Source organism: Coenobita brevimanus, chromosome 11 (genome assembly GCF_032717465.1).
Source record: "Coenobita brevimanus isolate Jiangsu-jjx chromosome 11, ASM3271746v2, whole genome shotgun sequence".
In the NCBI taxonomy this organism is placed as follows: domain Eukaryota; kingdom Metazoa; phylum Arthropoda; class Malacostraca; order Decapoda; family Coenobitidae; genus Coenobita; species Coenobita brevimanus.
The window spans coordinates 4193039-4218255 of record NC_136964.1 but is presented as its reverse complement, the minus strand read 5'-3'; the positions used below and the strand labels follow the sequence as shown (position 1 = coordinate 4218255).

The 25217-nt window shown below is 42.2% G+C and overlaps 1 protein-coding gene across 1 annotated transcript; it reads left to right on the top strand.

Annotated features, from left to right (window-relative positions):
* Positions 1 to 4726: 4726 nt before the first annotated feature.
* Positions 4727 to 17991, top strand: LOC145411814 (uncharacterized). The gene is made up of 4 exons (XM_080281773.1): positions 4727 to 4825; positions 13510 to 13683; positions 16905 to 17090; positions 17784 to 17991. Exons 2-4 carry the CDS (start codon positions 13510 to 13512, stop codon positions 17844 to 17846), a joined length of 423 nt encoding a protein of 140 aa, XP_080137899.1. The 5' UTR covers positions 4727 to 4825; the 3' UTR covers positions 17847 to 17991.
* Positions 17992 to 25217: the final 7226 nt, after the last annotated feature.

The window sequence follows — 25217 nt, the reverse complement described above, 5'->3', positions numbered from 1 at the left end:
CCATGGGGGTGCACCGAGCATGACACGTAGAGTGGTGTTCTGAATGACCTCATGAGAACTGCTAAGCTTTTCGGAGACGTTAATTAAGCAAAGTGCACTGTAGTCCACTATCGAGCAAATGGCATGCACGGAAAATGTTCTGAGGACTTGGAATGAGGCCCCTAGAGAGCGACTACACAGGGCTCTGAGTGTAGAGGTGTGGGTAGCAGCACGTTCCTGTAAGTAGCAGACATGGCTACCAAACGTCAACCGGCTATCAAACCAGACACCTAGGTACTGGTGATGGTAAACCAAACCTAGGTGATGACCCCCCAAAAGGAGAGGACGGTCAGGTGGATGTAAATCAAAAGGCAGATATTTGAATTTTTCAAGATTGACTTTGAACCCAAGGTCACAGCACTTGTCATATAAGTGGGAGAGGGCGGCCGGTGCCTGGACAAAACAGTCCCTATGTGAGAAAACAAGTGCCAGGTCTTCCGCATAACAAAGCAGGACACCACAGCCATAGTTGATGTTAAGGAGGCCCTCAACGAGCACATTAAACAGAAGTGGGCTCAGCACACTGCCCTGTAGAGTTCCGTTTTCGTGCGAATACGAGGCAAAAATCCGACCCTGGAAGTGGACACGAGCTGACCGACCATGAATGAAATCCCTCACCCACGAGAGGAGTCTTCCCCCCACCCCCTTAGCCGCAAGGACTGCCAGAACTGCAGCAGGGTTAGCTATTTCACAGGCCTTCTCGAGATTGAGGAAAACAGCCATACAGTGACCGTGTCTCAACACGCCAAAAAGGAAGCAAGACAGTGCGTCATGCTTCTGCCTGGGAGATAGGCAAAAAGATGCAGATGGGGAGGGCCTAATCTCCAAGCGAGACGAGAAAGTACAAGCCTTTCCACGGTCTTGGCTATGCAGTTGAGAAGGGAAATCGGCCTCATGTTGGTTTGGTCCCGGGTTTGGGTATGGGGTGAAAGATGGCTGTTTTCCACGATCTCAGGAGGCGACCTTCCACCCACGAACAGTTGATTAAATCAAGGATAGCGGCCTTCCCACTCGGGCCAGCATGGGGTAGGAAAGAGTATGCCACACCATCACTTCCTGCAGCTGTATCTCGTCTGCAACTAAGTGTCCTGTCGAGTTCATCACTGGTGAAAAGGTGGTCAGCAATGTCAGGGTGGGAGCAGGCAGCCTCAATTGCCTCCAACCGAGGGCCTGCAAGGCGCGCCTGCAAGTCCCTGACAGCTTGTGGTAGTACAGTAGTGGCTGTGCGTGCAGCAAAGAGGGCTGCAAGACGTTCGGCCTCGCCAGCTGGATCAGGGTGGGATGGTGGTCTGGGCAGCCGAGGACTGGACACATACTTAATACGAGCCCACATCTCTTTGAGGGTGGAGTGGGAGTCTAGAGACCGGCACCATTTTGTCCAAGCATCCTCCCATATGTGACGTTTTTCTTGTAAAACATGTCGCGCCACTGCAGCTAGGTATTTCCTTGTTGGTGAGGAGGGCCATCGACAGAATGTCTTACGGGATGAGTTAAGCCGGTGGTTTAGCTCTCGTACCCTTTCATCATAGTACCAGTGATCCTTGATGGGGACAGAGGGGCTCTTCATTAAGGGAATACTGGCGGCAGCAGCAATTGTTTGGTGCGGCTGTCCATCTTTTTATACTCAACAAGACAGGGTTCGGGAATCGGCTAAAACTTTAACTGATTCCTTTGTAATACTTTTTTCTCTACTAGATCTCCAAAGAATACGAGATATACGTTTGCACTTAACATACGTAGATAAATGACTTACGATGTTTAACATTTTTGTAATAAGTGTACAGGAACTTTATCATATCGAAGCCAAATCAGTTTGGAATCAGAACAATTTTATTACCATGCACTCTTCATGTGCCTACGTGACTGTAAGCACGACTCAATGAGTTACGCGCTTCACTAATGATTACCTTCAAAAGTCTTACTTCAGACACTCTCAGTTCACCACTGCATAGTTCAAAAGGGGAATATTATTAACTTCAGCATATAAATCTCTAGATCAGAATAAGAAGGTTGACATTCGCGATATTTAATCTTTACTAAACTTCCGCGGTTATACGTCTTTGTTGAAACGGCTGGTTCATAATGTATATACATTAATCATACACCATTACTCAATTTGGTACTATCAGTAACAGAATCATGCTCATATTATGAATATCAATTAAGATTAGACTTAAATGTAGAACTTAACGGTTAAATTATGAACTGTACAGACTATATTTATAACCTTACCTAAACTTAAGATGACACAATTCTAGCTTATACTAACTTACACTAATACTTAAAATTATGACACTACACTTTCATTCTCTATGTTCAACAGTTCCTTTCAGTGTTCTCTCCATCTGCTCATTTTTTCTCTCTTCTCCACTAGTAATATACCATTTTTATTTTTCCCCAACTAAGTTTTTTGACACCCTGTCTGACTCTCTTTATCTCTTTCTAGAACATTTTCTTACATTCCCTCCACTTTACACTCAAATTCCTTCCAAATTCCCCATCCACTCTCCTCTTTCTCTTACTAATCTTTTCACCTCTCTCTTCCTCTCTGCATATAACTCTCTCTTCCATCTTTCAGCTCCTTCCACGCCCCTGTTTCTCATTCACACACTATATGCTTTCTTCATTTATGTCACACCCTGTCTCACCTCTTCATTCCACCATGCTGTTCCCTGCACTCCCTTTCGTCTTCTCATCATCCCACACACCTCCTCACATGCTGCACAGATTTCTTTTGTGAATATCTTGCACACACGTTCCACATTCCCCATCTGCTCCAGTCCATATTTACCCAATCACTCCTCCACTTGTCTCTTATATTCTGCCTTATTAACATCCTCTTGTAACCTTTCCACTCTCGTTGTATAAGCTACCTCCTCCTATCCTTCCCTTCTTCTATACCTCCTTTTCGTTTGAACCCTTGGTGGTGGTCAGAAAGTCCACTCCCTCAACCTCTATAAGCTCTTGCATCCATTGCACATCTTTGCATCCTTTCATTCACACACACATAATCAATCATTGCCTTCCTTTCGTTCAGTTCACTATCCACCCTTCTTATCACTCGCCATGTATACCTGTGGATCACTTTGTGCCTGAAGAGGGTATTGGCTATCACCAACCCCCTCCCAGCACAAATGTCCACTAACGCACTTCCATTCTCATCTATCTCAGCACGCACACCCCACTCACCAACTACTCCATCCACCTTCACATTCCCTACTTTTCCATTCATATCTCCAATCAAAAATACTCTCATTCCTTTCAAATTTTTCCACGCACGCTTCCACATTTGTCCAGAACTCTTCTCTCACTCTGCTTGCACGATCCTGCATTGGCGCATACACACGCCCACACAATCGCCCACATTCACAGTCCTACTTTCAGTCTTACCCACACAATCCTAGAGCCAACTGATCCATACTCTTTTATATTCTCCTTCCATCTGTTACTCACAACAATACACACTCTTTCTTTTGCCCTCTCATTCTCACCTACTCCTGCACATATACCCCATCCATACTCCCATTCTCTTACACACTCACCTCCCCATTTAGTTTCACTTAGTCCACATACACCCACTTTCGCACCCTCAAGCACCTGGACAGTCTCTCACCTCATCGTTTGCACCCCTTATATTTCATGTCGCAGTCGATAGATATGTATACACATAGCTATTATTATTATTATTATTATTATTATTTCCAAGGTCACTTAATTGTCTCAAAATCTCGACCTCTGTTTGCTCCATGACTCGTAAAAATTAAAAAACAATATCTCACATACCCTTTCCAAAAACGTCAACTGCCCTAAATATCTCACCGTATGAACTCTCCCCGCCCTCCCCTATGATGCTAGTCACGAAGAAGCGCTGTGGAAAGTATGCAGAACTGTTAAATGAGACCTTGGTTACTATGAATAATATTTACAATTTTACTGTGGTTTACGCTAAAATATCTATCGTTTTCTCTGATGCACAGTTCTCTCTGGATTTATCGTTATTTTTTCTATTTATACACGGTTTTCTGCTGTGCACTCCTTGTTTTAATATTATTTTAGACATATCAATTTGGTTATCAGTGACTACATAATTATAATTTATTGTGTGGCAGCCATTTAAAGATCTATTTTAACAGATATTGATATTCATATATTTATTAGCATGTTACCACTAAGCCACAAACGACCTCCATGCATTTATTAGTATTAAATTATATAAAAAAGTATTACTGAAGACAACTTTACCTGTGTAATATCCAAAATATGTCGATAAAGTAGAAATTCTTAGACCTTACTGAGATTTCCCAAATATTTTCATATAATATTTTCTTATAAGCCGTGAAACCGAATTAAATACATATTATAAAGGAAAATGACCTAAAGAAACTGATATTATAAATCTGTAACAAGAAACCCAAGAAGATAACACAGCCAGCTACGCCCTGTCTGCTAAGTGTAGCGCAGTATGTAAGAATATGGGAAAATTTTCAATCATTGCGTTCTTTATGGCGTTTGCTTATTGATTTATTAAATTGTTTATTATTTAGCCTTGTTTGCGAGTTTATTCTTATTTTCTCCCAATCTAATGGAGTTTAGCGCAGGTTTCATCGCTTTAGCGGAATTCTAGAATATTCATTTGGCAACTCTGCGAGACGTCACAGGGAGGCTTAGTGTTACTCAAGGTGTGGTGGGTGGTTGTATGGTGCCGTTCTTCTCCGTCCAGCCCATACTATTTAGCCATTGTAAATACCATTGTAGAATTTAAGCCTGTTCTATCCGCCATTGAAAGGTAAGGCTTCACACTTCATAGTCGGTTAAGTAACGGAATAACCTTTTTATTTTTTTGTTAGGACAGTGGATGTTTCCGGATGTTTAAATATGTAGGATCGGAATTCGTGTTTTCCCTCTTTTATTTTATGATTATAATGGTGGTAGTAGCAGTAATAATAATAATAATAATAATAATAGTCGTAGTAGTTGTAGTCGTAGTAATAATAATAATAATAATAGTAGTAGTAGTAATCGTAGCAATACTAATGACAGTGGTAGTGGTGGTAGTGATGATAGTGATATTTAACAATAGGAAGAAAATAAAGAACAGGGAAGATGGATAAAATGTGACATGATTTAAAGGAAGGAAATGAAGGGAGTGAACGGAATGAAGCAAAATTGAGTTTGAGAGAAAGAGAGGAGAAAATTGAGAGATTCGGGATTAGGAAGCCTTGCTATATAGGTTAGATAGTTGTGTGTGTGTGTGTGTGTGTGTGTGTGTAAATTCAGATCACACACACACACACACACACACACACACACAAGGGCGCTTAAGTGTCCGTAGGTCATAAGTTTAAGTGTGTGTTCAGTCTCTTAACTTCAAGTGGCATCTTATGTGGACATACATACGTACATGCATATATACACATACATGCATATCCAACATATATACACGTACATGCGTACATACATACGGACGTACATACGTTCATACACCTACATAAAAACACACACACACACACACACAAACCTTCCAGGCATACATATTTCTCTCTCTCTCTCTCTCTCTCTCTCTCTCTCTCTCTCTCTCTCTCTCTCTCTTTTCCTCCCTCCCTCTCCTTTTCTTCCTTCCTCCCTCCCCCTCTCCCTCTGAAAATCATTATTACGTGACAGGATTCTCTCTCTCTCTCTCTCTCTCTCTCTCTCTCTCTCTCTCTCTCTCTCTCAGAACATTGTGGTGGAGAGGGAAAAGTAAAGCGGAAATTGTGTGTGTGTGTGTGTGTGTGTGTGTGTGTGTGTGAGAGAGAGAGAGAGAGGGTGGACTGGTGCCAAGTGGTTACTGGGACGAGTCTCTCTCTCTCTCTCTCTCTCTCTCTCTCTCTCTCTCTCTCTCTCTCTCCTTAGTAAATCTATCTGTATCTATGTACCAATCAAATGTGTATGCATATGTGTATTTGTGTGTAACTAGGCGTGTGTATGTACGTTTGTATGCTTGTTTGTACGTGTGTATGTATGTACATATATCTTTATGTACTGTATCTGTGCATGTGTATGTATGTATCTGTGTGTACGTATGTATCTGTATATGTATTTGTGTATGAATGACTACCTGTGTGTACATGCGTGTGTGTGTGTGTGTGTAGGCTACTCCGCCCTCATTCGTGGTACGCACACACCAAGAATAACCCTCTCCCTCTCTCTCTCTCTCTCTCTCTCTCTCTCTCTCTCTCTCTCTCTCTCTCGTTTATTTTTATAATAATAATAATAATACCATCAATAATAATAATGATAGAGTAATAATAACAGCAACAATGATAATGAAAATAACAGCAACAACAGTAATAATAATAATAATAATAAATAATAATAAAAATAATAAATACCGGTACTAATTTTCTTTTACCAACAGGGTCGGCCAGACCCAGTGTGTTCCTTTACTCGTGTCACTTATTCACCCAGACTTATTCTAGGAGAAATTTTGGTAAGTTTTGGGGTGGATTCAGCCACCAAACGTGTTCCTTGTCTTAATAGATAAGCAGGGAGAGAAACTGACTGAGAGTGAGGGAGTTGAGTGAGAGTGATTGAGTGAGGGAGTTGAGTGAGAGTGATTGAGTGAGGGAGTGAGAATGACTGAGGGAGTGAGTGAGGGTTTTGGCAGGATAACAGATGGCCCTTTTTAGAACGGGAGGGAGCGGCGTAGATTGTTTAGTAAAAGTCTCCAACATGCTTGCATGCGTCGGCCTCGGTCGCCTAATGGCTGCTCACCGTGCTGCTTGATCTTTGGCAGCCTCCCTGTTCAATCCCTAATCCCTGAGGTCACACTCTATGACCCCGTCCCAGGTCTTTTTCGGTCTGCCTCTCAACCCTACCCCCAATGTTCACACCTGTCACGCTCTGCTCCCAATTTTCATGCCCATCATCTTCCCATGCCAGACCATCTCAGTCTACCCCGTTTATCACAACACTGATATACTACAGTCCTGTCCTTGTCAACTCTTCCACCATTAACCTAGCCCCCCTTGGCCTTGTATTCAAGGATGCATTTCACATCCACTTTATCGTTGTCATTTCTGTACATTTGAGCCTGTGAGTTTCTTCCTCCTTTACTACCCAGGTCTCACTCCCTTACAGCTCCCCTAACACATGCCGTATACAACGATCCTCTAGCACGGAGGGAGAGCCCTCGCAATGTCAGGAGAAGCAACAGTTCCCTGAACTTCTAACCACTTATTCTAACCACATCCAGCACATAACGTGTCTCCCAAGTAACAAAACTCTTCCAGAAAGATCAGTCCTATCACGTCTGACAATCTCCGCATGATCTCCCAGACACACCGCACACATGAAATCAGCATTGTTTTACAGTCTCCCTCTTAATACCACGACATCTCTTATGCACTCATTTATCACAAACTGCACAAGATGGAATTCTTTCCCATGTTCTTGTGACAAGCCGCACATGGCCACTCTCCCTCTTGTTTGACAGTACCGCCACCGGCCCCAGATGCCATCACCTTTGTTTTATCTGTATTTACTCTCAAGACCTTGTGTCCCATACCATCTCTCCACTTCCTAAACCTTTCCTCCGCCTCCCTTTCATTCTCATCAATGAACTCAATCAGCACTAAGTCATCGGCATGCAGTATCTCCCACGGGAGTCCATGCTGAAGTCGCGTGAGAGGGCTTGCAGCACCATGATAACAAGAATGGGCTCAAGACTCACCCCTGATGCAAACCAGCATTCATGGAAAACTCATCACTCAGATCTCCATTCATTCACATGGGTGCCTGCAGTAACCATAACCATTAACCAGCCACCCAATCCCAAGCTTTCTTATTGCTCACTTCACCACCTCCCCTAGGGGCTTTGTCAGAGGCCTTCTCCAAATCAACCAGAACAAAGTACAAATCCCTTTCCTATATATTTCTCCTGAAGCTGTCGAACATTGAATATGGAATCAGTGGTCCCTATTCCTGGCATAAACCCAAACTGCCTTTCATCAGTATTCACTCTTTCTCTATTCATGCCTTCTAGAACACTATTACTTTCATTATCTGGTCCAAAAGTTTTATGCCTCTTTAATTTCCTCTTTCCAGGGCATCACACTCTTCAGCCAGTCATCTGGGACAACACACGCACATATAATCATATTTATCAAATCAGTAATTAACCACGCTCTTCTATCTCCTGAGATCTTCAGCATTTCAGCAGTCAACCCAGACACACCTGCCACCATCCCCAGCTGCATCGTGCCTATTGCCCTGCTCACAGTCGTAGCGTCAATCAAAGCCCATGGGGTCAAACACTGGATCCACTGGTTCCAACGCTTCCCTGTTCCAGTCAAACTCCTCATTCAGCAACCGTTAATAGTGCTCTCTCCAGACGTTTTAAATATCCTCACGGTTCACCATTACTTTTCCTTCGACATTCTTCACACACCGCTCACCTATGATATCCTTGTTTACCCCCGCATCTAATTTGCCACCGTATCATATTCTTCCTTTCTGCAGTCTGTGAGACTCAGATTTTGCCCTGTATACCTCTTTCCTAGCCCTATGCTGCTAAGTATTCCTCTTTGTTACCACCCCTTTTCCATTCCCGGAAAAACCTTTTCTTCTTAATGGCAGCTTCTACACCCTCATCCCACCACCATGTTACTTTATGTCTTAGGGGGCCCCTTGTCCATCCACGTACTGAATCAGTAACTCTCAGGAGATTGTTCTTGGGAACTTGACTGTTCATTAACACATATATCAACAGCTCTCTGTTCAGCCACCACTCAACTCATCTTGCTATATTGGGCATCCTTTACTGCTTGGTTTTTCAACTTCCATATTTTCCTCCTAGGTGCATAGGTCCTCTTCGCCACCCATTCCTCAAGCACCACGTCACGTATCAGTAACTAGTGTTGCTGCACACGCTTTACACTTCCTATAACTTTAAAATCCCTCACCAACCACCTATCAGCCCTCCTGACCCGGAAATAGTCTGTCGGTTGCTATTTCCCCCAGACTCGTATGTAATCAGCCTACTCCCTCTTTTCCTACAATGCGTGTTGCACACAATCATATTCATTGCCTCCCCAAATTTGAGTATCCTTTCCCCCTCCACATTCCTCTTACCACATGTGCATCCCCCATGTGCGGTCATAGGCAAAAGTCATGTTGCGATTTTGTTTGAAGATTAAGTGCAACACTTGAAACATAATGAAAGCTCTACCACAGTTAAATGTACGTGGTTGGCTAGCCTGACTTCGTCATGCTTCATATCTGCTGCTGATGGGCTGACGGTATGAATGAACCCATGAAATTTCGAAGCCTTAACATCAGCTCGCAAGAATTGCTGATTCCGAACTTCGTATGAGACAAAATGCCAACGGTTAGGCGGTGATCACCTGACATTTCATCTTACATCTTACTACAAAACGTCTAGCAGACCTACTGTACCATGGTATGGAGAGGTCAAGCAACATGCGTCCAACTAATAGGAATATGAGAGGTGGCATGATCTTCCTTTATTTGCGGGGAACGAATCCTGAACAGAAAGCTCATACATTTGGTATAAACATAAACATAGAAAGGTGGATTAGGATTTCTGGAGGAAGGCACAACGGAGAACTGTCATCGTTCAGGTCGTCCTCGTGTTACCGCAACACTAGAAGACCAGGAAATAATCACAACGATGGAAGCAGCACCCGCCAGCAGTGCTTATGCCATAAGAAATGAAGTGCACCTAGAATGAAGCACACGAACTGTTGTACGTAGACTTCGGTCGTCTGGTTTATGTGTTCGAACTCGTCTGTGGGATTCAGTTTGCCAGCCACTCTAAAAGAAAAAATCAGTTATCATAATAGAATAACTCTGTTCTCATGTGTTGAATACTATAGTGAATTTTGTTTTACAATACTTGATGTCCCAGGTCATAATTATCAACTTGATTTGCTAATTTACAGCTAATAAAGATGGAGAACTTAATTTACAGCCAATAAAGATGGAGAACTGACTTCCGAACACCTATTAAGCTAATTGAATTGTAAATTTGATAATGTTGGCATAAAAATAAAAGATGGTAAATGCTTCATCAATACTAAATAAAAACAGCAGTCAGGAAGATTTAATAATTATATAGATTAGTTTTGGTAAGTTACAAAAAAAAAAAAATCATATGTTGGTTTCCACAGGCTGATCACCTGGAGCAAGTGGCAGCTCAAGCCAGTACTACCAACCAATCGTTCGACACTAAGCAGACCGCTCCAAAATTACAGTCATCAGATATTTTCACTAAATTTCACGACATGACTTTTGTCTTTGACTGTACAGTCAGAGAAAGTTCCGCATTACCGTACTCACCTGTCGAAGCACTGGTGTGAGACGGGTGAATGTGAAGCGGCAGCCAGACCTCATAATTATGTCAGGTAGCCTAACTGAGTGTGAAGGAGGGGGAGGCGGGGGATTGGGGACAGAGAAGGGTTTAGTGATAGATTGGGAATCACGTGTAGGAATGCAATGTATGACTTGGACGGTGTGTTTGAGTTAGTTTAGTAAGGTTATATGACAGTATGATGCCAGCATTTCATAAAGGAAAAAAAAAAGTAGATGTCTGAAGAGTTATTGTTGCCAGGAAAGTTATGGAATTTTGCTGGATTCGGACAGAGGATTGAATGCTTTCATTCCCTCACGACTTTAACATGAGACGTTTCCCCAGGAGATAATCGTAACGATATAATATATGTTGTGTTGATTCGAAAACTAAAATCACTATTATCTGTCTATCTGTCTATCTATGTGTACATTCGTATTAATTTATTTATTTATCCTCTGTCATCCACTGTAGACATCCGCCTGCAATCATTTCCAGTGTATTTCTGGTAATTATTCATCTCGAACTTAGAGTCTAGGATAGTGTTTAATAATAATTAAAAAGAAATCTGTATGAGCGATTAACATGTTTTTCGTTTCCCTTTAGACAGAATGACATAGAAAGTCCTAATTATAAGATCAGTCTTTATAAATATCGTTCCAATTGAACATTACAAAATGAAGGCAAAGAAGCATACCTTTGACAGTAAACATGTATTGATACTGTGACGTGAGCAACTCTCCAAACCCTCCCACCCTGGCCACCCTCCCTCCCACTCACAGTTACCAGTCTGGCTGCTGCTTCGTGACTATTCGTCGACCACCAATGCTGCTAACATTGTGTAATGAGGAATTTTCCCCAACTGTACCCCTTCATATCCTTAAGTTGCTTCACTCACATGATCATTTAAGTCCCCTCCCAAACTACAATCTCATCATCTCCTATACGACGTACTGTACCACACGTAGGCTGTGAAGTCATCCCAGAATCCATCTTTTTTCTACATCATCCAAGCCAGCGTGTGAAGCGTACGTCGATATAAAGGAATTGTCTGTCCGCCGAAAAAAAAAAGAAAAAAAAAAAAAGATTGCTATAACCCTTAATCATCATCATCATCATCATCATCCTCATCATCATCATCCGGACCTCCTTTCCCACTCTAGGGCAGGGTGAGGAGTAGCAACGTCCAGACAGCCTACTGTAAGTTTGCCCAATTCAATGGACCACGCTCCCATTCACTCATCCTGGACTCCTGGCTCCATCAGATAGGCCTTAAAACTTTCACCACGTTCCGTAGCTTCACATATACCTATCTGGCAGAGAATAATAATAATAATAGTAGTAGTAGTAGTAGTAGTAATAATAATAATAATTAATAATAATAACGATAGCTCCGCAGATAAAGACAGGCAGAAGAGACAGATATATATAGATAATGGAGAGAGGGAGGGAGGGAGGCATAGATATATAGATAGGTAGACAGATACGGCACACAGAGAGAGGGAGCAGCATAGATATGTAGAGAGAAAAAGATAGGTAAGAGAGAACGTAGATAGATATAGATACTGGATATAGAGCGGCACTGATAGATGTATAGGGAGGTAGATATACAAATAAAAATTGATACGAGCAAGGTATTACGGTAATGCGGAATGAGGGATGGAAGGAAAGAGGGAGAGAGAGAGAGAAAGGGAGAGAAGAAAAGGGAGTGATAATAATAATAATAATAATAATAATTCATCCATCCATCATCCAATCCTACATTGTCCCATGAGCGTAGGAGCCCGGGGCTAGGCAAGTTGGTCCTGACATTTAAGATGAGAGTGAAATAATAATAATAATAATCATCATCATCATAATCATAATAATAATAATAATAATAATAATAATAATAATAATTCTTTTTTTCAGGTCGACAGCTCAGAAGAGAGAAAAACCTGCCAATTTCTTTCACTTCCCTACTATCGTTGTTCTGTCTCACTATCTCTATCTTACTATCTCAATCTCACTATCTCAACTATATATCTATAATCAGTAGGGTTTTATCTATTATTATCCTCGGAGCATTATGAAGGTGTAATATGGTGGATAAATCGCTTAGAAGAATTTGTTACGATTCCAAGAACATAATAGTTGATAGATAGAATGCATACACGGACCGACAAATAGATAGACAGACAGATAGATAGGTAGGCAAGTAGTACGGTACCACTCATAGATAGATAGATAGATATACTCATATAGGCACAGATAAATAGGATAGATAGATAGACGCTGATAGATAGACACACATTGATAGAGACCCATTGATAGATACCTAGATAGATAGGACACTCAGATAGACATTGATAGATAGATAGATAGACATTGATAGGTAGACAGATATCACACTCAGATGGACAGACATTGATAGATAGATAGATAGATAGATAGACATTGATAGACAGACAGATAGGACACTTAGATAGACAGACATTGATAGATAGATAGATAGACATTGATAGACAGACAGATAGGACATTCAGATAGACAGACATTGATAGACACTGACAAACAGTTAGATAGATAGATAGACAGGTAGACAGATAGGACACTCAGATAGACATTGATAGATAGATAGATAGAAATAAATAGATAAACACTTGGATACATATAGACATAGACACTAAGATAAATATATTAACAGAAAAATAGATAGACAGACAGACACTCAGATGGATAGATAGACAGAATAGATAGATAGTTGCGTACCGTGTAGATATGGCTCGGAAACGCGATAGACTTCCACGATAGATAGAGAATAGAATGGAGTATGGTGCTAGTCACGAAGTGCACTGATAACACTGATAAGGGAAAATAGTCACGAAGAAGTGCCTTTTTAGTGCCTATGGACTGGTGATGTATTTGCTGGTCACGAAGAAGTGCTATGGATAGATAGATAAATAAAGGTCAGTAGATAGATTAATAGGTAAATAGTTTTCATTAGCATCCTTCTCCATTCTCTCTCTCTCTCTCTCTTTCTCTCTCTCTTCTCTCTCTCTCTCTCTCTCTCTCTCTCTCTCTCTCTCTCTCTCTCTCTCTCTCTCTCTCTCTCTCTCTCTCTCTCTCTCTCTCTCTCCAAGATGGCGACACAGAAGGACTATCGCAGGGAAATTGATGCCATATACCCAGAACCTCTCTCCAGACTAAATCGCGTAGTGGAAGGCGTTACGAACCCTTACAAGAGAGCCATTAAGAAGAAGATGCATAGAGGAGGACGATTTCGGACAACACCTGTGACCTTTGATGAGATTAAGGTGTCTGTCTATCAATGTATCTATCAGTTTATCTATCTGTCCTTTGATGAGATTAAGGTGTCTGTCTGTCTGCCTGCCTGCCTACCTATCTATCTATCTCCATCTATGTCAGTGTTTCTCTATCTATCTGACCTTTATGACATTAAGGTAAAGCCTATCTATCTTATTGTTTATCTATCTGTCTATATCTATCTCTGTATCAGTCACCCTTATGACTGTCTGTCTGTGTGTCCATGTCTATCTATGTCTGTCAGTCTATCTGTCTGTCTACATCTTTGGCTGTCTATCCACATCAAACTATCTCTTTATGTGTCTGTCCATCTATCTATCTATGACCTCCGATGAGATTATGGTCAGTATCTGTCTATCCATTTATCTGTCTATCCATTTATCTGTCTATCCATTTATGTCTATCCATCTTTGTATCTGTCTGTCTATCTGTCTGTCCATTTATCTGCTATCCATCTTTGTATCTGTCTGTCTATCTGTCTGTCCATTTATCTGTCTATCCGTGTCTGTATAAATGTCTGTCTGTCTCTGTCTAACTGCAAGACCTTTGATGTCTGTCTGTCTGTCATCTTTCCATCTATCTATCTTATATATATTTCTGACCTTTACTAAGATGGACACTCTCTCTCTCTCTCTCTCTCTCTCTCTCTCTCTCTCTCTCTCTCTCTCTCTCTCTCTCTCACACACACACACACACACACACACACACACACACACCGCTCGCTGGCGCAGTGGTAACGTTCTCGCTTGCCATCTGGTAGACGGGAGTTCGAGCCTCGCTCAGGTTGCGAAAAGTTTCACTGATGAAGTGGGTGGTTACTGTCCCCCTTGAGCAAGGGGATGGGTGTGTGCGTGTGTGAAGGTCACAGCCTTGCCCTTAGATCGGACTATATGAGCTCTCAGCTCCCTTCCGGGAGGGTAAAAGCTGACGATCACGACCATCAAGTGATCCTGACCGACCCGGTGAATCGGTGAATTACACAATCATTTCTTCTTTACGAGCATGATGTGGGGATGTTGTTGCAGTAATAATAATAATAATAATAATAGTAATAATAATAATAATTACAGTAGCAGTAATAATGATAAGAATAACAGTAATGATAAAAATAATAATAATCATTCTATATCTATTGCCAGAGGCCTCAATCCCGTAAGGAGTGGCCACGAACTAATCGCCTCCATGTCGCCCTGTTCAATGCCACTTCACTGCCTTGCCCTCCTCTCTCATATACCTCTCCATCCGTCCATCTCATCCTCGGACTCCCCCTCCCCCCCCTCCACAGCACTTGCATACACTCTCCTCGTTAGTCTTTAGCTCTCCATCCTCTCCACATGGCCAAACCACCTCCATGTGTTTCTCCTAATGCTTTCTATCAAAGCCACATCTACACCACAATGCTCCTTCACTTCCTCATTAGTCAGTCTGTCCCTCCATCTATCTACACATGCTCCTCTCAAATAATTGATTTTCACTGCTCTCTCTTGACTTGTTTCCCCATCAACAAGGTCCAAACTTCACTTCCATACGTTAGAGTTGGTATCACATTACTGTCATGCAGTGACTTTTTTACTTCCATGCTCACTTCCCTGTTCCTTATCACCGCTTTCAGAGAACCCGCAACCTTTCTTCCTTGTTGTACCCTTTCATACACTTCACTCTGTAAACTTCCAACTTTACTTATCACACTACCCAACTACTTAAACGCACTCACATTATCCATTTCCTCCTCATCCAGCCTAACTGCACATTCAGTGACTTCATTTCTCTCAAAGACCATAACTTAACTTTTCCGTACATTCACCCTTAGTTTCCAATTTTTACACACTCTCCCAAACCCATTCACCAAGCCTTGCAGTTCCCTTTCTTCTTCATATAACAATACAGTATCATCTGCGAACATCAGTACAGGGAGTTTCCAAACATCCAATGCCCTACCTTGTATCTCTTTTATAACCCTGTCCATATACAAACTGAACAACCATGGAGACATGACACATCCGTGTTTCAATCCAACGTTCATATAGAAAAATTCACTCAGTTTACTATCCACACGCACTGCAGCCTTAGCACCCTCATACATACTCTTCTTGGTATTCAACAGCTTCCCATCAACTCCATATATTCTAAATACACTCCACAATCCTTGTCTATCCATCCTGCCATATGCTTTCTCCAAATCCATGAAGACCTCATACAACTTCTTTCTCTTCTCTAGAAACCCTTTTACTAAAGACCTAATAATGAATATCTGATCTACACAGCCTCTTCCCTTCCTGAAACCTCCCAGTTCGTCTCCAACTAATTCCTCTGTTATTTCCCTAACTCGTCAATAAGCGTCTTACCATATCTTTTCTGTTGCACTAAGACAGTGATTCTCAGACTATGGGTCGCGACCCAAAGATGGGTCGCAAGAGGAATTTTGATGGGTCACAGGGACACTGAATAGGTCTAATGGTTTCAGTGTATTTTATTTACTTAATTGAAATTGTAATAATCCTTATTATACTATTAGCATATTCATAATAACTACGATACTCTACTGTATATACCAGGTACTCTCTCTCTCTCTCTCTCTCTCTCTCTCTCTCTCTCTCTGTATGTGTGTGTGTGTGTGTGTGTGTGTATGTGTGTTTGTTTTGCCCTGTGGGTCACGAAGTCTTGAAATATTCCAGATAGGGTCACCCACTAAATAGTTTGAGAACCACTACACTAAGAAGACCAATGCCCCTATGATTACCACACACTGCTTTCTCCCCATTTCCTTTGTACAAGGGAATAATTATACCTGACTTCCAATCCTCCGGGACCCTACCTTCCTCCCAGGCCAATCTGCACATCTTACATAACCATTCTACTACTGTCTCACCCCCATGCTTCAGCATTTCGCCACACACTCCAATAATAATGATGATGGTAATAATAATAATACTGATAAGTGTAATAATAATAATAACAACAATTGCAACAACAGCAATAATAGTAATAATAATAATAATAATGTAATACTAACAGTAATAATAATAATAATAATAATAATAATAATAATATAATAATAATAATAATAATAGTAATAATAATAATAATAATAGTAATAATAATAATAATAACAGCAATAATAATAATAATAATAATAATAATAATAATAAAGTAGTAGTAATAATAATAATAATGATAATAATGATGATGATGATAATAAATACTTTTCCAGGAAGTAGATGAGGAGGAAGGAGGAGGAGGAGGGATGGAGAGAAAGCATGGAGGGACGGAGAGAAAGCACGGAGGGATGGAGAAAAACATTGGAGGGTCGATTGATAGACTGATAGACAGGATAGACCACAGGCGCCCCCACCCCCCCTCCCCATCCCACCCCGTCCTGGAGCTGCCCCCGAGAGAGGTGAGTTACACAGATGCCACAGACCCGAGGAGAAGGGGGACGGGACTCAGATACTCAGAAAAGGAGATGTTAGGTGGTGGTGGTGATGACGAAAATTTATAATAATAATAATAATAGTAATCATAGTAATAATAATATATAATAATGATAATCCATCCATCATCCAATCCTATGTCGCCCCATGAGGAGCGTAGGAACCCGGGGCTAGGCAAGTTGGTCCTGACATTTAAGATGAGAGTGACCAGCCTCACTCATCCCTGAGTGGCATTACGTGAACAATAAACCCCAACCACCACTTGGATATAAACCCACACAGGCTCAATCCGATTCCCGCTAAACCACCAGGCGCCATAATTTGGTTATATGGTTACCACCCAGCATAGTAAATGGTTTCCTTGTGTACATGGAAGGAAAAGGCAGATACCCAAACAGCACTACATCGAGTGAGTGGATGGTGAGCACCCCCACCTACCACTAATAATTATAATAATCCATCCATCCATCATCTAATCCTTTGTTGCCCCATGAGGAGCATAGGAGCTCGAGACTAGGCGAGTTGGTCCTGATATTTGGGATGAGAGTGAATTTAAGAATAATAGTAGTAATAGTGATACTGTAAACAAAAAGAATGGTAGTAGTAGCAGTAGTAATGATAACTATAACAGCAATAACCTAATAATTATATTTTTCCAGCTGGCAGCAATGGAGGAAGATTTCGCAGTAAACTACACGCGAAAATCAAGACCTTCAATTTGAATTCAAGTTTGAATTTCCCTCCAAAGTCTTCAACCGTCATCCCAGCTACTGTGGCGGCTCCTACCATGTTATAGTAGTGGTAGAAATAGTGGTAGTGGTAGTAATAGACATTTGTAATACCGATTTGAAAAATAAAATCATATATCAATCATTGTTTGCTTATTATTATTATTATTATTATTATTATTATTATTATTATTAATGTTTTGTACTAGTATTGTTATTATTTATTGTTATTGTTATAGTTGCTATTGCTGTTATTAGTATTAATTTTATCGTTATTATTGCTATTACCATTATAACATTTTCATTATTATATTTTTGCTGTTATGATAATTACTATTATTATTATTAGCATTATTATTATTATTACTACTAGCCAAGCAGACCTATTAGCCATAAACAAGCTAAGTTCCCCACCTGAGACTGCTGACTTGGCACTATGTAGTTAAGAATGAGTCTCCTTGGTTACTAATCAAATTATCCCACCAAAAAAGGGCGTTTTCAATAGACCCTTTTTGCTCAGCTGATTGTAATGACGTCACGATGTAAACATCCGCGTCTGGCGGCCATCTTGGTAGAGCTCTTCATCTGTTGGTGTCCTTATGGCGCCATCCCTGTGCTGGACTTACTACAACAGGTCGTGTGCTTTTCCGTATCAGGCACTCAAAGATCTGATGGTTTAAACTGTTTTCCCTTTGACTCTGTGGGTAATATTTATTCCAAATTTCCAACCTAATTATCATTTTGCTGTGATTATTGGGGTGGTTGATACAGGAGTTATACCCTGCTGTTAATGTTCATGTGTGTGTTAGACCACATCCTAACCTATCAGCTGACCAAAGGAAGAAGATATAAACAAATGTAGCTCTGTAATGCTGTAGGCTATTAGCACTGGATGTCAAGCATGAAAATACGTGGCTACCACAGTTAACCTAGGTAAATGTTCAGAAGAGCTCCACGTAACACTAAAACCCCTTTAATATGGCTAAATGTCCATTACAGAAGAGAGTAAATGACTTTTTTTCCACTTAAAACTTAAAAATAAAAAAAAAATCAGGTATTTAAAAAGTAGTTTGGGACAGAAATGGATGTCAAAATCGTTCAAAACACATCAGAAGTCATGGGAAAAAACTTAGTCTACATTTCCATATACTTTTGTTATTCGTGAATTTGGGTGTTAGGGAGAAAGTTAGGTTAGGTCTTTCTAGGTTTTAAGTGGAAAAAAAAAAAATCATTTCCTTCTCTTTTGATGGTACATTTAGCCATAATATGGATTTTGGTTAAAGGGGGAAAGTAAAAAGAAAAGTTTTGAGGGAGCACCTGAAAAAAAGGATTCATAAAATGGGCAAAACTGCTGTGGTGTCAACAGGAACAGCATGTTACATCAGCAGGGTTGTACAGTAGTTCCAAAGAAGTTTAAGTAAGAGTGGCAGCTGTATCTAGTCATGTGTAACTACTGCCTCAGAAAATTCATCGTTAATTTGGACCCTGGTGCATTGGGCCAGGTGAGTGTGCCCCATTGCTACTTGGTCCAAACTTGTCAAGGTAAGTTCAGACCATGTACTGCAAGATAATTGTTTATGACACTCTCACTCTCCAAAAGAAGTAGTCTAACTGATCATGATTATGTTCAGAGTTCAACGTATGCACTTGCAATATCCTGGAGAACCATAAATTCCTTTTCTCAGCAGTTTCCCGTGTGTTCCTTGGTTTTTCACGATCTTCAGTATGCGAAAAAAGACAGACCAGGAAGCTTGTCGGTGTTACTACATCCTACTGCACAACAAAAAAAGACCAAAATTCCTGGAGTTCCCACAGTTCTCCCGTTTGTAAACAGTCGGCTGCTCAACCAACATGTCCGCGGAGCACAGAGTGACGTAGAGAGAAGACCCTCTACTGCACCAACCACGCACCCTGTGTAGTGTTGTCCTTGGGCGACCCAATCATTTACTACGTTGGGTGGTAACCATATCCCTGTCCGAAAATGCATAGAGAGAGGCTGAGGGACAAGATTCTCTAAATCATTCAATTATGTACAATAGGTCACAAAAGTATTGGTGCACAATATGCGTGAAATATTTTAGACCACAGAATGAAGGTCACTGAAATAGCGTCCAGCCTGCCACACGTTGGTAGCCCTGATGTCTGGAGGTGTCATATATCGCCAAGTGGCAATATCCTCTTGCAAGCATCCCCCTTGTTGCCTTGCTCGTTGCTGTCGTGGAGGGGCTTCGGAGACGTCGACTGGGACTTGATGTGTAGGGGAGCCATAGCAGGGTACCTTCATTAACTTCAAAGTGTGTGGGAGTCTGGTTAGGTGGATGTCGCATTTGCGTCTCCATTCTGCTCTACCTTTTCCTTCGGTCCCTGTCGCTGCCTCACCTAATTTTCCAAGGCTCTTTTCTTCTACTATTGTTACTTCTTTCCTTTGCTCCCACCCTCTATATTCTATCCTTGGTTTTAAGTAGAATGAAATGTTCCACATTTATCAAAATTCCCATCAGTGACCTAGAGTAAGCTGCAACAGGAAGGATTAGAGTGCCCATAGGCTATTGGTCTGCCCAGTTGTAGGGATCATGGTGGCTCGGCACCACCTCAGTGTGCGGACCTCTGCAAAGGGAGGAACTGCTGCTAAGCTGCAGCTTTCGGATCCGAGGGAGCTGTCGCTTAGCTGTAGCTCTGCTAGTTGTAGGACTCTCTGTTAGTTGCAGGACTCTTGGCCCATCATTGTGCTGGGAGACTTTGTTCTCCCACATGGTGTTGTTATCCATTTTAGGGTAGGGTAGGGAGTGCATGTTTGGGGCTTGATCCCCACTTAGATAGTTGGCTGGGCTCTAGACTCTGCATTCCACCCAAATAATCCTTTCTTTTTCAACAGACGATGAGCTTTTTCCTTCCCAACAAAAGGGGAGCGCGGTAGCTCGGTGGTGACGTGTCGGGCTGGTAATTGTGAGGTTGCGAGTTCGCGCCCCGCCCGGTGGCCGCTGTGCTGGGAGGGGTAGTGCTCTCCTGTAACCCTAGCAGGGCTATATGATCTGATGAGGTCTAGCTCGGGGATAAATCCTTTCCCAACAAAAATTATGTCAGTGGTTCCTGGTTCCTCCTCCCCCGATTCTGTCGATTTTTTTTTTTTTTTTTTTACCCCAGTGACGACCCCGGCTTCTCTTCCTGGTACTCCTACACCTCTCACTGTTCCCCTGCCTGTTTCATCCAACTCATCTACATCAACTCCTGTCTCACGGTCCCTTCCATCTACAATTCCATCTACCTGTTCTTCATCTATAAATACCCTTGAACCCTGTCTGCCCCCACATCCTCCTCCATCTATCCGTCCTTTTTCTTCAGCTTCCTCATTCCGTCCTTATACTGATTCCCGTCTCACTAACTCTACTTTGACCTCTTTTTTTGGACCCCAGACCTGGTTTCAGTTTTTCAACACATCACAAACAGATGATCTCTCACTTCATCTTTCCTTCTTAAGGCAGCTGGTCCCGATGTTAAGTTCTCTGTCAGACCAAACGGCTCTCGCCTCCTCAAAGTCAACAATGTTTCTTAAGCAGAAAAAGTCACAGCATTGGTAGATTCATCAGGCAATCCCATCCCCATCTCATCAGACGTCCAACTGAATTCTGCAATAGATACTGTCCAACTTCCCCCTTACATCTCTTTAGGGAACTGAAATGTTGCTGATTACACAGACGACGTAAAACTCATCCTCTCAGAACAGTACTACACAATCCCTCCCAGTACTACACAATCCCTCAGTACTACACAATCCCTCCCGGAGGATGCTATCAACAACCGGCCAACATTGCAAAAATAGTCTTTAAATCCAGTGACCTTCCTTCCTCCTTTATTACTGGAGGCACAGTCCTCTCCTCTGAGAAATACATTCCTCCCCCTCGTCAATGCACTTCCTGTTGGCGTTTTGGCCACCCAGCAAAGTACTGCTGATCTCCAACTGTGCCTCAGCTGCGCGCAAGCTGGACACCCAGCGTCCACTTGCAAATCAAACTTCCAGTCCTGCCCAAACTGTAGGGGTACAACATACAGCCTCGTATTAGAACTGTCCTACCGATATTTTTGAAGCCGAAATATCCCACAAGTGGAAAACGGGGCTTACCCTCCAAGAAGCCCATCAACAAGCTCGTCGCTTGGGACACTCCCCTGGCATCTCCTATGCCTGTGTGTCCAGATCCACTCCAATATCACAAGTTTCAAGCTCATCCAGCATCCCTACCTCTGTTCCTCTCCCATATTCTTTTTCCACTCATGTCTTTCTTCCTGATTCCTCTTCTTCCCTTCCCTCTCTTGTTTGTCCTGTTCCCTCCACCCCACCTCCTTCCCATACAGTGTACTCCCGTTCTTCTCCTCCCTCACCTTCTCCCTAGGCTAACAAACGTAAACATGCTGTTGTATCCTCTCCATTTCATATTCCTGGCCTCTCCGTCCCTTCTTTATTGCCTAGGCTATCCAGTGTTCCCCCTCCTCCAAACAACAGCACCATAATGTTATGTCACCAGCTCGCATTCAACCTTTGTCCTCTCCATTGGAAGCAGAATCCCTGAAAGTATCGTCATTTACCTTCACTGTGCCTCCTCCATGCCTACCCTTGTCACTAAAGAAATACATTTCCCTCTTCCCCCACTCCCTCCTACTCCCATTCCTCCAACCTTTCCTGAACCTTCCCCTCTCATCCTTTCTACCTCTCCTGCACCTCCTCTTCCCCTCTCATCTGTTTCCCACTCTTCCTCTATTCAACTACCTGCCTCCTCTATGATCACTACTTCCTCTGTGTCTTCCCCGATTTCTTCCGTTCTTGATTACCTATGCCTCCTGGATACGCTCTCCCTGAACGCCGTAAACAGTCTCTGTGTACTTCCCACACTTGATTTTCCATAGTCATGGTAGCCTACTCCTTCAGTAGATTATTAAAGGTTTCTGTACCCGTCGTACGGACCTTCGTTTTCTTATTTCCTCCCATAATCCTCTTCATATCTCTTCAAAAAAAAAAAAAACTTTCTTTATACTTCCCCGGTTCCTATCCCTGGCTATACTTTTCTTGGATCCTCTCCTTCATATGACACTGCCCTCCTTATCAGTAATGATGTCCCCTTTGAACCTCTTTCTGTTTCTTCTTCTATCCCTCATACTTCTGCTCGTGTCTTTCTCCATCAGTGGATCACTTCTCTCCCTCTGTTCGTCTTGATTTTCCTAACTTTATCACGTATACCTTCATTCTCTTCCATCCCCAGTTCTTCTTGGTGACTTCAGTTGCCAACGTTCTCTGTGGGGTGACTCTGTGATCACCACTAGTGGACGTTTATTAGAACAGTTTTGCTTCTCAAGATCTTTTAATCCTTAACACTGGCAAACTTTGATCTCCACACTCATTCCTTCTCTTGCTTGGATCTGTCCCTTTGCTCACCTTCAGTTTCTCTCTATTTTCATTGGTTGGTATTAGAAGACAATCTTTTTAGTGATCGCTTCCCCGTCAAATTCTCTCTTGCCTCTTACTCTCCTCTCCCTCGTCTCCCTCCCCCCCTTCAGTTGGCAGTTCCATGCTGCTGACTGAGAGTTATTTTCCTCTCTTACAGTGTCCCTGCGTCCTCCTTCATCTTTTTCATCTCCACGAGATATGTTGTCCTTCCATGTCCCGGTTTGATGTGCTGCCGTCACTGCCATTCCCCATGACACGTGGCCATCAACTGCCAAACTTGTTTCTTTGTGGATTCATACTTGTTCGTGATCTCTCAATGTGAAACGTGCCTCTTGGGAAAGTTTTCGTCGTAAACAGTCCACCCCGATCGGACTCGTAGCTTCCTCATATTTCGCCGAGCTTCCGTGGCCTTCCATCGTTCCGTTCGTCAGCCTGAACGTCCTAGTTGCTGAGACTATGTTTCTTCCATTTCTGTAAATACGCCTGCTGCAGCAGTTTGGTCCTGTCTTTGTAGATTATCAGGCAAACATCACTCCCCAAGCCCCAATTCTTCACGTTGATGGCCAGTCTGTAGCTGATCCTTCCTTAGTTGGAGATGCCTTAGGTACTTATTTTAGTCTTATTTGTAGTGGGTCTCATCTCTTTCCAGAATTTCATCGTCCTAAATCTGATTCTGAAACCATAACAATTTCTTTTACATTGTCAGCTGAGGGGGTTCTTAATATACCCTTCTCTCTTCGTGGATTATCGTCTTCTAACTCCTGTAATAATACAAGTGAAGGACTTGATGGTGTTTTTTACACTATGTAAAAATACCTCTCCCCACAAGCCACTTCCTTTTTCTTGGGCCTGTATAATAAATTCTGGACTGAGCTTTTCTTTCCTTCTGCATGGCGTACAGCGATCATCCTCCCATTTCTTAAACTTGGCAAACCTAGACACCATCCTCAAGATTACGGTCCTATAGGCCTGACTGGCTGTTTATGTAAACTGCTTGAACGGATGGTCAATACTAGACTCATGTGGCACCTTGAAACCCATAGTCTTCTTTCTCCCTTACAGTTTGGGTATCGCAAAGCACGCAGCACCTTAGATCCCCTTCTCAAATTCGAATATTTCATCCGTTCTGCTTTTTCACTCTGCTTGTTGGTCATTGCCGTCTTTTTTGATATAGAAAAAGCCTACTATGCGGAAGGCAGGTATCTTATTCTTCGCTGTCTTCACTGCCTTGGTCTGCATGGTAACATGGGTGTTTTTCTTCAAATTTTCCTTTCTCTCCGAACCCTTCACGTCCGTCTCCAAGACAGCATTTTCTGTGCCTTTACCCAGCATGAAAGTGTACCCCGAGGCTGGTCCTCAGTACTACCCTATTTCTTATAGCTATAAATGGCACTGACTCAGTCACGAATTGGCGCGAGCGTGTTTATAAGTTCGTGACATTTTTGTTTCAGTGTGAAAACCGCGAATTCTAGTGGAATTCTCACTGAGTATCACTCAGTCCAACCGTCCTAGCGTTCACTCGATTGGGACGGTTTTCAGAACATTTTTCACTGTTTCATAAGTGATCATCCTTGCACGTGACATTAGTGCCTTTGTTGAGTGATTTATTGTGAACGTATATCATTTACTTTCCATTGACCATTGGAGCAAACACGGCCGCCCCTCGCCCTCTTTCAAAATTCGAACTTAGTCAGGCTTTGATCGTCGTGAGAGAAGGTTGGTGTACAGTGAGTTCCTGAAATCTCCACCTAGACTGTGAATCGGCGAAGAGGTTTAGCGTGTTTGCAGCGTCTGTCCTACGTAACGACGCCCAGTCATTTCGCTTAGCCCCCTCTACTGACCAGTATTTCTTTTCGTTTTTCCTAGGTTTAAGTGCTTAGCTTTGAATGAGCGAGTGAGTTATTTTGAATTCATTTTGAGACTCATGT